This window comes from Lonchura striata, chromosome 20 (genome assembly GCF_050655825.1).
Source record: "Lonchura striata isolate lonStrDom1 chromosome 20, ASM5065582v1, whole genome shotgun sequence".
NCBI lineage: Eukaryota > Metazoa > Chordata > Aves > Passeriformes > Estrildidae > Lonchura > Lonchura striata.
Window position 1 is genome coordinate 8,178,719 of NC_140722.1, and position 11,035 is coordinate 8,189,753.

The 11,035-nt window shown below is 46.7% G+C and overlaps 1 protein-coding gene across 4 annotated transcripts; it reads right to left on the minus strand.

Annotated features, from left to right (window-relative positions):
• Positions 1 to 181: 181 nt before the first annotated feature.
• On the minus strand, positions 182 to 10,113 carry MAPRE1 (microtubule associated protein RP/EB family member 1). 4 transcript variants are annotated; one of them, XM_085558142.1, is made up of 9 exons: positions 10,038 to 10,113; positions 9,293 to 9,416; positions 8,088 to 8,135; positions 7,742 to 7,843; positions 6,513 to 6,658; positions 5,090 to 5,294; positions 4,633 to 4,742; positions 3,797 to 3,949; positions 182 to 3,422 (listed from the first exon to the last, which is right to left on the minus strand). In XM_085558142.1, exons 5-9 carry the CDS (start codon positions 6,636 to 6,638, stop codon positions 3,366 to 3,368), a joined length of 651 nt encoding a protein of 216 aa, XP_085414268.1. In that variant the 5' UTR covers positions 6,639 to 6,658; positions 7,742 to 7,843; positions 8,088 to 8,135; positions 9,293 to 9,416; positions 10,038 to 10,113; the 3' UTR covers positions 182 to 3,365. The 4 variants fall into 4 exon arrangements, with proteins under 4 accessions (XP_085414268.1, XP_085414267.1, XP_021383069.1 ...); XM_085558141.1 differs by lacking the exon at positions 7,742 to 7,843; XM_021527394.3 differs by lacking the exons at positions 7,742 to 7,843; positions 8,088 to 8,135.
• Positions 10,114 to 11,035: the final 922 nt, after the last annotated feature.

Here is an 11,035-nt window from a genome sequence, read left to right on the forward strand (position 1 = left end):
AGCCCTTCAAGTTTACACTCCATCTTGCAAAAAATACTTTTCCCTTGTGAGCAGCAGATTCCAGCCTTATCCTTGACAGGATGCCCTCAGCTCCCACCCCTGAGCCTGTTCCTGTGAAAGGACATTCCACCAGACAGCCTACGAGATGACCGAGTGCTCAAGCAGCCACATTAAACTGTGATATGATATGACAACAAGAAAATTTCTGGCCTTTATTTGAAGGCTTTTTACCAGTTACAGTAAGAATTGTCATTGCAAACCAGGAATTTTTTAAAAAATGAATAATAAAAGTTAAAAAAAACATCCACGAGTCCACCTGCAAGTAAGACATGTTGGTACAGAAAGGAGACATGAGCTTTTGCTTCTTCCATTCTGTTTGTTTTTCAAAGAACTGATAGAACTAAGATACTAGGAAAGGTTGGATGCTATCAGAATCATTCCAGCAGGTGAGCATTTAACAGCATATACTGTACCAGGGTAACAGAGTAGCTATGTTAAGTCTATGGGTTTGAGTTGAGCCTACTGTAATTTGCTTCCCAAAAAGGACATTAAAAACCAGATTATGCCAAGATGTTATAATGGAGCCATAACTTGGCTACATGAGTTTGTCCCCATTCTATTTATGACTCATCTTGGTAGCAAAGAAGTGATGTAAGCAACTGGAAATCTGAGCAGTGTGTGGCTGACCAGACTGCCACTGCAATTCAGCTTTATAATGCACCTTCAGTATGCCCACACATCCATTGGCCTCCCAAGGCACATCAGCAGCAATTCTGACTCAGCCTTCTCTTAGCAGGAAAGGCCATTTACTTGCTTTGACCAAAATCAACACATCTAATGACCTGTTGCTTCCCAGTTCCACACATGCAAATCCTTTTGGAAAAAGAGACTTGAAGCAACCAGGTCCCAGTGCACAACTTCTGACCTCCCAAAAGTCATCTTCACCTTCAGCCACATTCTGCTGCCACCTTTTTGCTTTGAGTTGCTGGAATAATGGAATATTTAGAGTCGAAAAAAATATGCTTCCGACTTCAAAGCAAGGAAGTAATGGGAAAGAAGATTTTATGTGCATCAAACCCTGGGTCTGTGTCCAGCCCCAGCTGTGCCACAGCAGCAGGCAGTGCCAGCAGTGCCTGTTCTCAGTAAGGCACCTACAGAGCCCTGAGGGGCAGGGAAAGTGCTCCCCAGCACAGGAACAGCCCTGCAGGGATCACTTTCCATTCCAAGATCAGATACATCCCATGAGCACTTCTCTGCAGATGCTGGTCTGTGCACACAGCTGTGACAGGAGCATTTAAGCTCATCTAAGAAATACAATTCAAGTCAAACAAATCAACTCAGTTTACAGTCAGTCTGCTCACAGAGCCTGGTGACAGAAACAATTAACATCTCGTTTGTCTGTAACTTGTAACCAGTGTTCTAGCAGTTTCCAAACACGTTAAACACATGTAAAATCATGTGACAGCATTCCTGTAACACATCCCTATTCCCACACCAAGAGGAGGAAGTCAACACCACATTCACATCCCATCAACTTGTGGGAGGGAAAACACAAAGAAAAAAAAAAAAAAACAAAAAAAAACCAAAACAACCATTTGTGCCAGCATACTCCAAACAAAGTTCCAAGACTACTGCTACTGAGGTTAGCAATGCCTGAGGCTGGGGAATGGAAGCTGAAATTCCAGGTCCTGCAAGCTTCATCATGAAACTATCACAGGCTTCAGCTCTGCCTAATCATATCTGAAAGCATGAGACTCCAGCAGACATGACACTCTTGAAATACAGAACTTTATTTAGAAACTGCTTAAAATAGAAAAACCCTGTCAAGAAAAATCCAAGTCAAATATGGTTTCTCAGTAAAATGGAGTTTTAGGGCAACAGAAGTCTAAAAGGCCACAAGAGAAATAGCACCACTGCAATTTTAAACAATGGCTAGATACTTGCATTTTTGGCATTCACTGAATTTGGGTTTTTCTCTGAACTTCACAAAGATTCATGCACTACACAATTACCATAAAATGCTCTCCTACACACATTTTAGGACAAGCTACCACCAGAAACAAATGAATACAAGCACAACAGGACTGATCAATCTCAGTAGTGAAGGGGGGTCAGAAGTCTTGCAGGATCTTGCCAAACACAACAGTAATGAGGGGCATGATAGCAAAAAGGACAGGTAAGGAAAGTATTTTAAATATTAATATTTAAGTTAGTCTCAGTACTGTATTTTCTGCAATAACAATAACATTAGCTCTGTTAGCCAGCATCTTTTAGTTTTTACCCCAGAAGACTCCTGAACTGGCAAGTGTTATTACTAATATGCCCTGGTTCAAAGGAAAAAAAAAAAAGAAAGCAGACAGAAAAATATCATCCTCATGTGCTCAATTCACTTTCATTCAAAGCCAGTTGCACAGTGCAAGTCCTGTTACAACTATTGGGTGTGTTCAGCATTCCTTGGGATGGGAAAAGTGAGAGAACAGAAGGGATTCCAAGAGAAATGAAAACTAACAGAACAAATAAAAACAAGAGCCAGGAAGAAAAATCACTTCTGAAGGACATTTTAGGCAGTAAGACTGTGTGTCCTTTGTTTTGCTTTTCTTACAGAAAACACAGTACGTTTTGGCAAAGCCACAATGCCACAGAAAAAGGCTTCAGCACTCTTCAAGGTAATTTATGTGTCTCAGCTGTTCATACTCCCTCTAATCTTGTGACAGGCAACGTTAAGGCCCATTTCATCGAGAACTAATCACTTAGTAAGCAGCTTTACATAGGAATGGAGTTTTGTTTTAATAGCCCCTTTTGAGCACTTGCTGACACAGTGAGACTGCCACACAAGGCCTCTCGGACAGCAGTGAATGGAGTTAAACAAACGTCTACCCCAATATGAAGCACATAAAATCTCCCATCACATTACTTCAATTTGGCATATGGAAGCATATTTTAAATACTCTTAAGGCATTTATTATAATTTCTGTTCTGCAATTTCACATTAACTCAATCTTTCTGTAAGTCAGTCTTTAATTTCTCTACTGCACACCGCCTTAGATACAAAAGAGTCTTCCCACAAACCAGTGTTTTACCAGCAAACCATTCTGCAACAAGTTCCAAATATTCAGCCTCTTGCTCCCTAAATATACCACCTCGATGTGAATACTGCTCTGCTACAGCGTGAGAAAGAGCTCCTAACTCAAACCCACTGTAAAAGTGAAACTTCCGCAAAGTGCACTTTAAGAAGAGGTACTTTTTGCTTATGAAAAGAAACCAGTGAGTCCTCTAAGAATAAAGTGGAGTATTTTACAGTTAAGCACATGATCTGGGGCAAAGAATTCTGATGTTGCTGCTCTGCTGGTACAGTATGTGGTCTGTTAATACTCTTCTTGTTCCTCCTGTGGTGCTCCTTCGTCAGGTATCACAAAGCCTTCCTGAAGGGGAAGAAAACAAGTGCTTTAATGAAAATCTGATGTCAAACCACCTCCTGGTTACTATGTAGGTCCTTTTTTGTTCTCTTACTTCAGGTAAAACACCCTTAAGTCACTGTTTACAGTGTCAGTATGTACTACCAGAAGTATTTTCCTCATCTTTGATCTACTTGTTATAAAGTACTCATGAAAGGTCTACCTTGTTTGCTGTCTGACTATAATTAAGTTATCTGATGCTTTATTACAGGAAAAAGCTAGGCCATAAACCTCACAGGGAAAAAAAAATGTAGAACTAGAGGGAGGCCTGGAAAGCAAACCAGCTTCCAATTACAAGGGCAGGAAGAACTGTGCAACCCAGTCTATAACAGATTACTTACATCTGTGGCATAAAGAATTTCCACAATCCTCTGCAACACTGGATCATTCTCCCCTTCATTCTCCTGGCAGATCAATTCAATGTTCCTCAATTTTCCAAAGTAGAAGTCTCTCTCCTTCTCCAGATCTTCAACAGTAATTTTCAATACGTTGATCTGCCAAAGGGCATCAATAATAATCAAACATCTACCAGAGATAGAATTCAGTAGGATCTATGCAAAAGGGGTGTCCCAAAAGTTCTCAGAAGGGTGTTGATATGCAAAGCACTTCAGCAGTAACCAAGATATGGGGGAGGGGGGACTGTGAGAGGAAGAAAAGGGCAATTTCTCAAATTTTAGTACCACTACCACAACAAACACCCAGTCAAACACACACAAATCCACTTGGAAAGACTAAAGGCTGATTCCATGAAATAGGTAAAGCACTGACTGCCTGCAGCTCTCTCTGCTTGCACATTCTTTTACAACAACTCTCCTGCTGACAGCAGGTTCAGTTGTGTTGCACTGCGGATTTCAGCGAAGGAGCAGCTGCTCATAGCTCCGTTGGAATGCTGGGAGAGCTGCAACACAGCTGTGGGAATACTTACAAACCCTGCTATGTGTGACACAGCCCACACTGGGGTGAAATGTCTGGGCACACACGTGCTACAGGAAAGGTTTTGCTACCATCAGGAGAGCAAGACCATTATAACAAAGGGCTCCAATTAGGTGATTTTAAATGAGCTGTTTCAGATCATTTTCTTCCATCTGCCTGACCCAGACATTCCGTGGTATTGGACAAACAAACTTGCACATAACTCTATCAAGCAGAGGTCAGTCACAGGGTTGTCCTTACACACCTGCTCGATCAATCCTGCCGATTCATCATCTCCTCCACTCTTTTTGCCCATCCCAGGCCCAGCTTTGGGACCTGCTGGGGTCCTCTGTGCAACAATGGGCCTCTGTGGGGCTGCAAGATCAATTCATCAATTAATTCAAATTCTCCCTCCCACAAAGGTACTATCCCCCCTCCAAACATGCTTAGGCATGAAAGAGTTTGAATATGTTCCCTAACTCCATGTAACATGTCCTTTTTTTTTTGGCACACATGGCACCATTCCTTGCCATTCTCTCTCTTGTAGAGGACTGTTCTTTCTGTAGCTTCCAGACACCTGGGTACTACAGCAGCCTCAGTCTTTGAGCCTGGCATCTCTGAAATAAGATGCAAAATCCCATACGCTTATTTTAAATCGCAACCCAGCCTTCATTTACCAGAGTTTTTCATGATCTAGATCATCTTTCAACTATTTTCTCTACCTGCACTGCCAGTACCAAGAGATTTCCTGGTTTTGTTCACAACTGGAGCAACAAGGTTTGGTGCTATTGTGTCTTGGCCTTGTCGAGCAGCAACAGGATCATACTCCTTCCCGTCATAGTTTGCATCAAAAAATTTTTTGAACCACTGAACAAATTCAAAGTTGTCCTGAAATTTTCCTTTCACTAGTTTGTCCACAGGAATTATCTGAAGAAAAAAAAAATAGTCACAATCATATTACGGGTAAAGAACCTCTCTGGGATTTTATATAAAGATTTAAAGTTAATGCACTCAAAAGATATCCAAAATTAATTATTGTCCAGTCTAGGGAAAATCCCCCTTGACCACAACTATGTCAAATAACAGGATTTCTGTAATTATTGGACTGAAGAACCAACCATGCTTTGCCTTTTACAGTCCAAATAATTTTAAATAATTCTGCTGCAAAGTTTCTGCTAGACCAAGTTTACAGACAAAACTTCCTATCCACATGAAGCTGGGTCTGATGCATCTGAACCGACCAAGTACAGAACTGCTATAAGAACTAAACACCACTGTAATAGCAGACTCCAGCTTCTCTGGGATGAGCTGTACAACTAAAGACTATTAAAAAATGCAGAAAATAGTGAAGTTTTGCTTGTAGAGAATTTTTTTTTCATAAGGCCTTTGAAAGCCAGGCTGATTAACCAGATGGGTTATGTGGACAGACTGCACTGTCCCCAAGCAGAGGACTCTGTGTTGTAGGTGCCATCCATGGAATAAGACATCTTAAAAAAGGAAAAATGTTACACCCTGCATGTTCTGCATCCGACCACACACACTGTCTATAACTATTACCTGAATAAATCCCCCTTCCATCAGCAGAACTGTCATTCCACCTGAATAAGTCTTTTCACTATTTCATTCTCACTACTAAAAATCACGTATTTTAATATCTGGAGGCATTTAAAAGCCATGTAGATGTGGCCCCTGGGGACATGGTTTAGTGGTGGGCCCGGCAATACTGGGGGAACAACCGGATTTGATGGTCTTAGATTATATAATTCTATACACTTGTAAAGAGAAATATGGAATCCTTAGGACTATCACAGCAGTAGGTTATGGAAGCATGCTTCCTACAAAGATGATCCAAAGAGGAAGCTCAAGCAAACCATATCTCATAGAAATTTCAGTATTATTTTGTTTCCCAGAATTAAAAGGGTAACATTAATCTCATCATTAAGAACTGGAAACCTGACTTTGGCTGGAATAAAGTTAAATGTGTCCTAACTTATGTGAGGACGCCAAGACAAACCAAAACAAAAGGTTTTGAGATTTACAAACCAAAATCAAACTCTATTCCCAGATTTATTCAGTTTTAAATCATGAAGTTCATCCCATCTACACTAACACTGAAAGCAGAGAATCAGTTAAAGCCCAGCTTACTTTGTCAACACCCATTCGTTTAAAACCTGCTTGTAGAACTTTGAAGTTTTGAATGTACTCATGTTCCAATTTTGCTTGAAACTTCACTTTCTTGAGTGCTACAGAACCTGGGAAGAGCATGTCCATGAACTGACAGTATGCAGCACCTGCCAAAAGGAAAAGAACACAAATGCTGGGATGAATTAAGTCACCTCAGCTCACTAACCTTCATGAGTTTTCCAGTCAGGTCAGCAAACTGACCTGACTCACTCCTCAGTCACACAAGCCCTTTAAAGGCAACAAAGGCAAGGAAACAGGAACCTTCAATCTCCTTTTCGGAGCAGCATGGCCACAAATAAGCTTAAAGGAGCTGGAGAACCAAACTTTTGGGCTCATGACTTGAACTCTTATGAATAAGAGCAAACCTGCCTCCATAATTCCAAGGGGGGAAAAAAATCTAAAGAATAACTTGACTTTCCTTTCCTCACAGATATAAGCACAGGTCTGAGACATTACAAGTGTCTAACAGGCATGTAATCTTCTCTTACCAATACTAATAGAACTAAATCAGAAAAATCATTCTTCTAAAAATTGTATTTAACCATTATTGAAATTGTAATACATTTACCTCCTACAAACAACCTATACATTTACCTCCTACAAACAGAACTATACATAGTTCAAAGTGCTCTCCAAGATAAGAGGCTAATTAAGCATAATTATATTTAAAGCAGGCCTTGATCAAATAACCAAAATAAGTGTTTCTTCCTATTAAATTAAATCCTTCATATCCTCCAATTCAGCACTTGCTGAAGTAAGAGGGAAAGAGTGATTCAGCCTAGCCACAAAGAGTGGACAACCACCTCCATATTTGTAGAATATACACATTAAAAATAAAAAGTGGTTTTAAACTAGATCCTCACTCTGCAGTGATGATACAGAACCATTAAAAGCACAAGCACAACATTCAGAGCATTATTCTCACTCCAACACTAATGAATGAAGCAGCAATGGGAACCCTAACCTAAATTATCCAACAGCTACACAACAAGCTGTTGGGAGCTATCTGAAGGCCAAGAAGGAATATAGAAGGGCATTGCCCTCAACTACTCTGCTCATCTCAACCACATCCTATAAGTGCTCACTGTGTTATCAAGATACTCTGCAGGCGCTCCCACTTTCACCTGCTTCCAGAAAGCCACGACACTGATGTCATCCACTGGTGCAAATTAAAAATAAAAACAACAAACCAGCTCTTGCTGTTTGCTCTCCACTGTCTCTCAGTTCACTTGCTGCAGAGCTCCAATCCCAACTCAAACAAGAGGACTTGCCAGAAGCCAGGGGTTTGCTCACTATTGGCAGTCGGAGAGATAAGCATGACAAAAACAGAGGGATGGCAGCGTAAGTCAAAGGGCAGGTTTTGTGCAATTTATGCAACCTCAAACTGCTGCTGTCTCTGCTGTCCTTGCCAAAGACAGCAAAACAAGCTTGGGAACTCCAGCTTCCACAGGACTATGACAGCAAAAGCCACTTAATCCCTGCCAAGGCACGAAGCATTATTGCAGATGCAGAAAAGGGACATTACTCAGGACATACCACATCAACAGCTCTCAGTCTTTTCCCAAAAACAGGTGAGCTGGAATTCTGCAGAGACAGTAATAATTATCCTTACTTCAGCACAGAGCTCTCACAGCATTCAAGGCTCACACCAATCCCATGCAAATCAACCCTGCACACCACAGAGTTTAACGTGCCAATCAGAAAGCAGACAGTGCTTATCACTTCATTTCCTCCTGTGATCTTAGACCTTTAGCTCCCTCACCCTTGCACTTCTTGTCCATCATCTCACTAGACAAAAGCCACTACAAATACCTGTCAAATGCCTGTTGTGAGTCCCTTGCTTCTCTGTAATCTTTGGGATTGTTTCTTCCATGGACTCAGCCACAGCTTGTATTGACAGTCCAAAAACTCACTTTTAATTAATCCCTCCTTGTATTTCACCGCCAATTTCCACATCTCTCCTTCCATGAGCAACACCTTATCTTAAAGTCACTGTGTGAGCCAAACTTCCACTTTTCACCGACTGCCTGTTGTATTTTCCAAATTATCTTGTACCCAGGCTGCATTCTTAGCCTTGGGTTTTTATCAACTCTTATTGCAGACTATTATCTTTTATTTGTTCTTACAAGCCTCCTCCTCCCACACACTCCTCCCTACGATGACACTTGACTCCATTTCTGTACCACAGACACTTCCCCTTTCCTGCCTACTACTGTATAAGAGGTTCAGCTGTGCTGAAGTTGGTTCAAGCAAGGTAAGCTGGGCTGACACAGACTAGATGTGGTCTAGGACCAAGAGGAGTTTTAAAGTCCTGCACATGACCCCACGTGTCGCTGCTCTGTCTTCCTCACACTCCAGTACTCTTCCAGAACAAATCACAATTGTTTTTGCCAGTTACACTTGTAAGACTTACTCTACCCATAAAGACTAAATGCTTAATTGCTCATGGGAAAACACCCTCTTCCTCAGAGTCTTTTTTTCACATTAACATCCATTCCTTATAGCATCTATGCTGTACTAAGTCATGAGAACGTGCCTTTTCATTACACTGACATTATTAACAACCACTTCAATAACACTCCAACCATAAATGGATCATAACACTGACCACGAATCTGTTCACACCAGGAACTCAGCCAGGAGCACAGCTGCAGCAGGGCAGCACAGAGGGTGCAGCTGCACCTCTACAGAACCAGGGTGCGCATCCCACGTGGAACTGCCCTCGGGGAGAACCCCCGTACCTGAGCACAGCTGTTCAATCTTGGTCAGCGTCAGCTGCAGAGACTCATTGATCCACGCCAGCATGTCATGTCGGCTCAAGTTATCGCTGGTCACTGAAGTAGAATACACATTCACTGCCATTTTCTGAAACACAGAACCAGAGGTTTGAGCGACACCGACGCTGGGCTGCGGTGGAGCCGCTTCCTTTCGAGCCTTCCCGAGCCATCGGCGAAGGAATCGCGACGCACCCGCGGGCTGCCGGCAGCTGGGAGGACCCTCCCGCACCACCCTGCAAAGGGCTCGGCCGCGGGAATTCCCACCGAAAACCAGCACCGAGGCGCTCACGTGGGAACCGCCGAGAGGAATCCCGGCTGCGGCAAGTCACTCACCGCTCTGCCCCGCGCCCCCGGCTGAAGCCCTCCCGGTATCTCCCCGGGGATCAATACCGAGCGCCCGGCCCCCGCCCAGCCCCGCCGGCACAAAGCGGAGCCGCCGGTGCAGCTGCCGCCGGGCAGGGCCGCCCGCGCTGCGAGCGGGGCACGGCCCGCGCTCTCCCCGCTCCTGCTCCTCACCGGCCGGTACCTCCCCGCCGCTCCCGCCACCCCCGGTCCCCGCCGCACCTCCGCCCGCCGAGGGGCGCGGCCCGGCCCTGCAGGCCTCACACGCCAGTGCCCCCACGGCGGCGGCGCCCCGCCGGGCCGCTCCCCGAGCCCGGGGCCGTCCCCGCCGCCGGCCGGCGGCCCCGGCGCGGCCCCGGCCCGGTACCTGCGCCGCGCTCGCCCCGTCGGCCCCGCGTTCAAACCGGCCCCGCCCGCGCCGACCGGGACCGCGTCACGCGCTCGCTGCGCGCCTGCGTCACGCGCACGTCACGGCCCGCGCGGGGAGCGCCGCGCGCCGGCACGGGGAGGGCAGCCGTTGTCAGGGGGCGGGGCGAGCGCTGCGTCGCTATGGAGACGCCACGCCCACTCCGCCCGAGGGCTCGCCCGCCATTGGCTGATCCGCCGGCCCCGCCCACACCGCGGGTCCCGCGTGCCCGAGGGGCCGCGCCAGGCTCGGGCACGAGGGTGCGAGGGGGCCGCGGGCGGACCCCGAACCCGGCACAGCCCGGCCCCAACCCCGGCCCCGAACCCCGGCACAGCCCGGCCCCAACCCCGGCCCCGAACCCCGGCACAGCCCGGCCCCGAACCCCGGCACAGCCCGGCCCGAACCCCGGCCCCGAACCCGGCACAGCCCGGCCCCAACCCCGGCCCCGAACCCCGGCACAGCCCGGCCCCAACCCCGGCCCCGAACCCGGCCCCGAACCCCGGCACAGCCCGGCCCCAACCCCGGCCCCGAACCCCGGCACAGCCCGGCCCGAACCCCGGCCCCGAACCCCGGCACAGCCCGGCCCCAACCCCGGCACAGCCCGGCCCCAAACCCCTGACACGGCCTGGCCCTGAACCCTGGCACAACCGGACCCAGAACCCCCGGCACAACCAGAACCCAAACCCCGGCACAACCGGATCCAAGCCCCAGCACAGCCTGGGCCCAAACCCCGGCACAGCCCGGCCCGAACCCTGGCACAGCCCGGCCCCAAATCCCCGCCACAACTGGACACTGAACCCCAGCACAACCAGAACCAACCCACAGCACAACCAGACCCCAACCCACAGCACAACCAGACCCCAACCCATGGCACAGCCCAGCCCCAAACCCCCAGCACAACCCTACCCTGAACCCTCAGCGCAACCGGACCCCAACCCCTGGCAGAGCCTGGCCCCGAA

Excerpts from the sequence above, each read along its gene's own strand:
- MAPRE1 (XM_021527394.3), bottom strand. The coding sequence starts at position 9,413 with ATGGCAGTGAATGTGTATTCTACTTCAGTGACCAGCGATAACTTGAGC. Across the intron at positions 5,295-6,512 it reads AACGAATGGGTGTTGACAAA|ATAATTCCTGTGGACAAACT; the intron begins GTAAGCTGGGCT and ends TTTTTTCTTCAG. Across the intron at positions 3,423-3,796 it reads AAATTCTTTATGCCACAGAT|GAAGGCTTTGTGATACCTGA; the intron begins GTAAGTAATCTG and ends CTTCCCCTTCAG.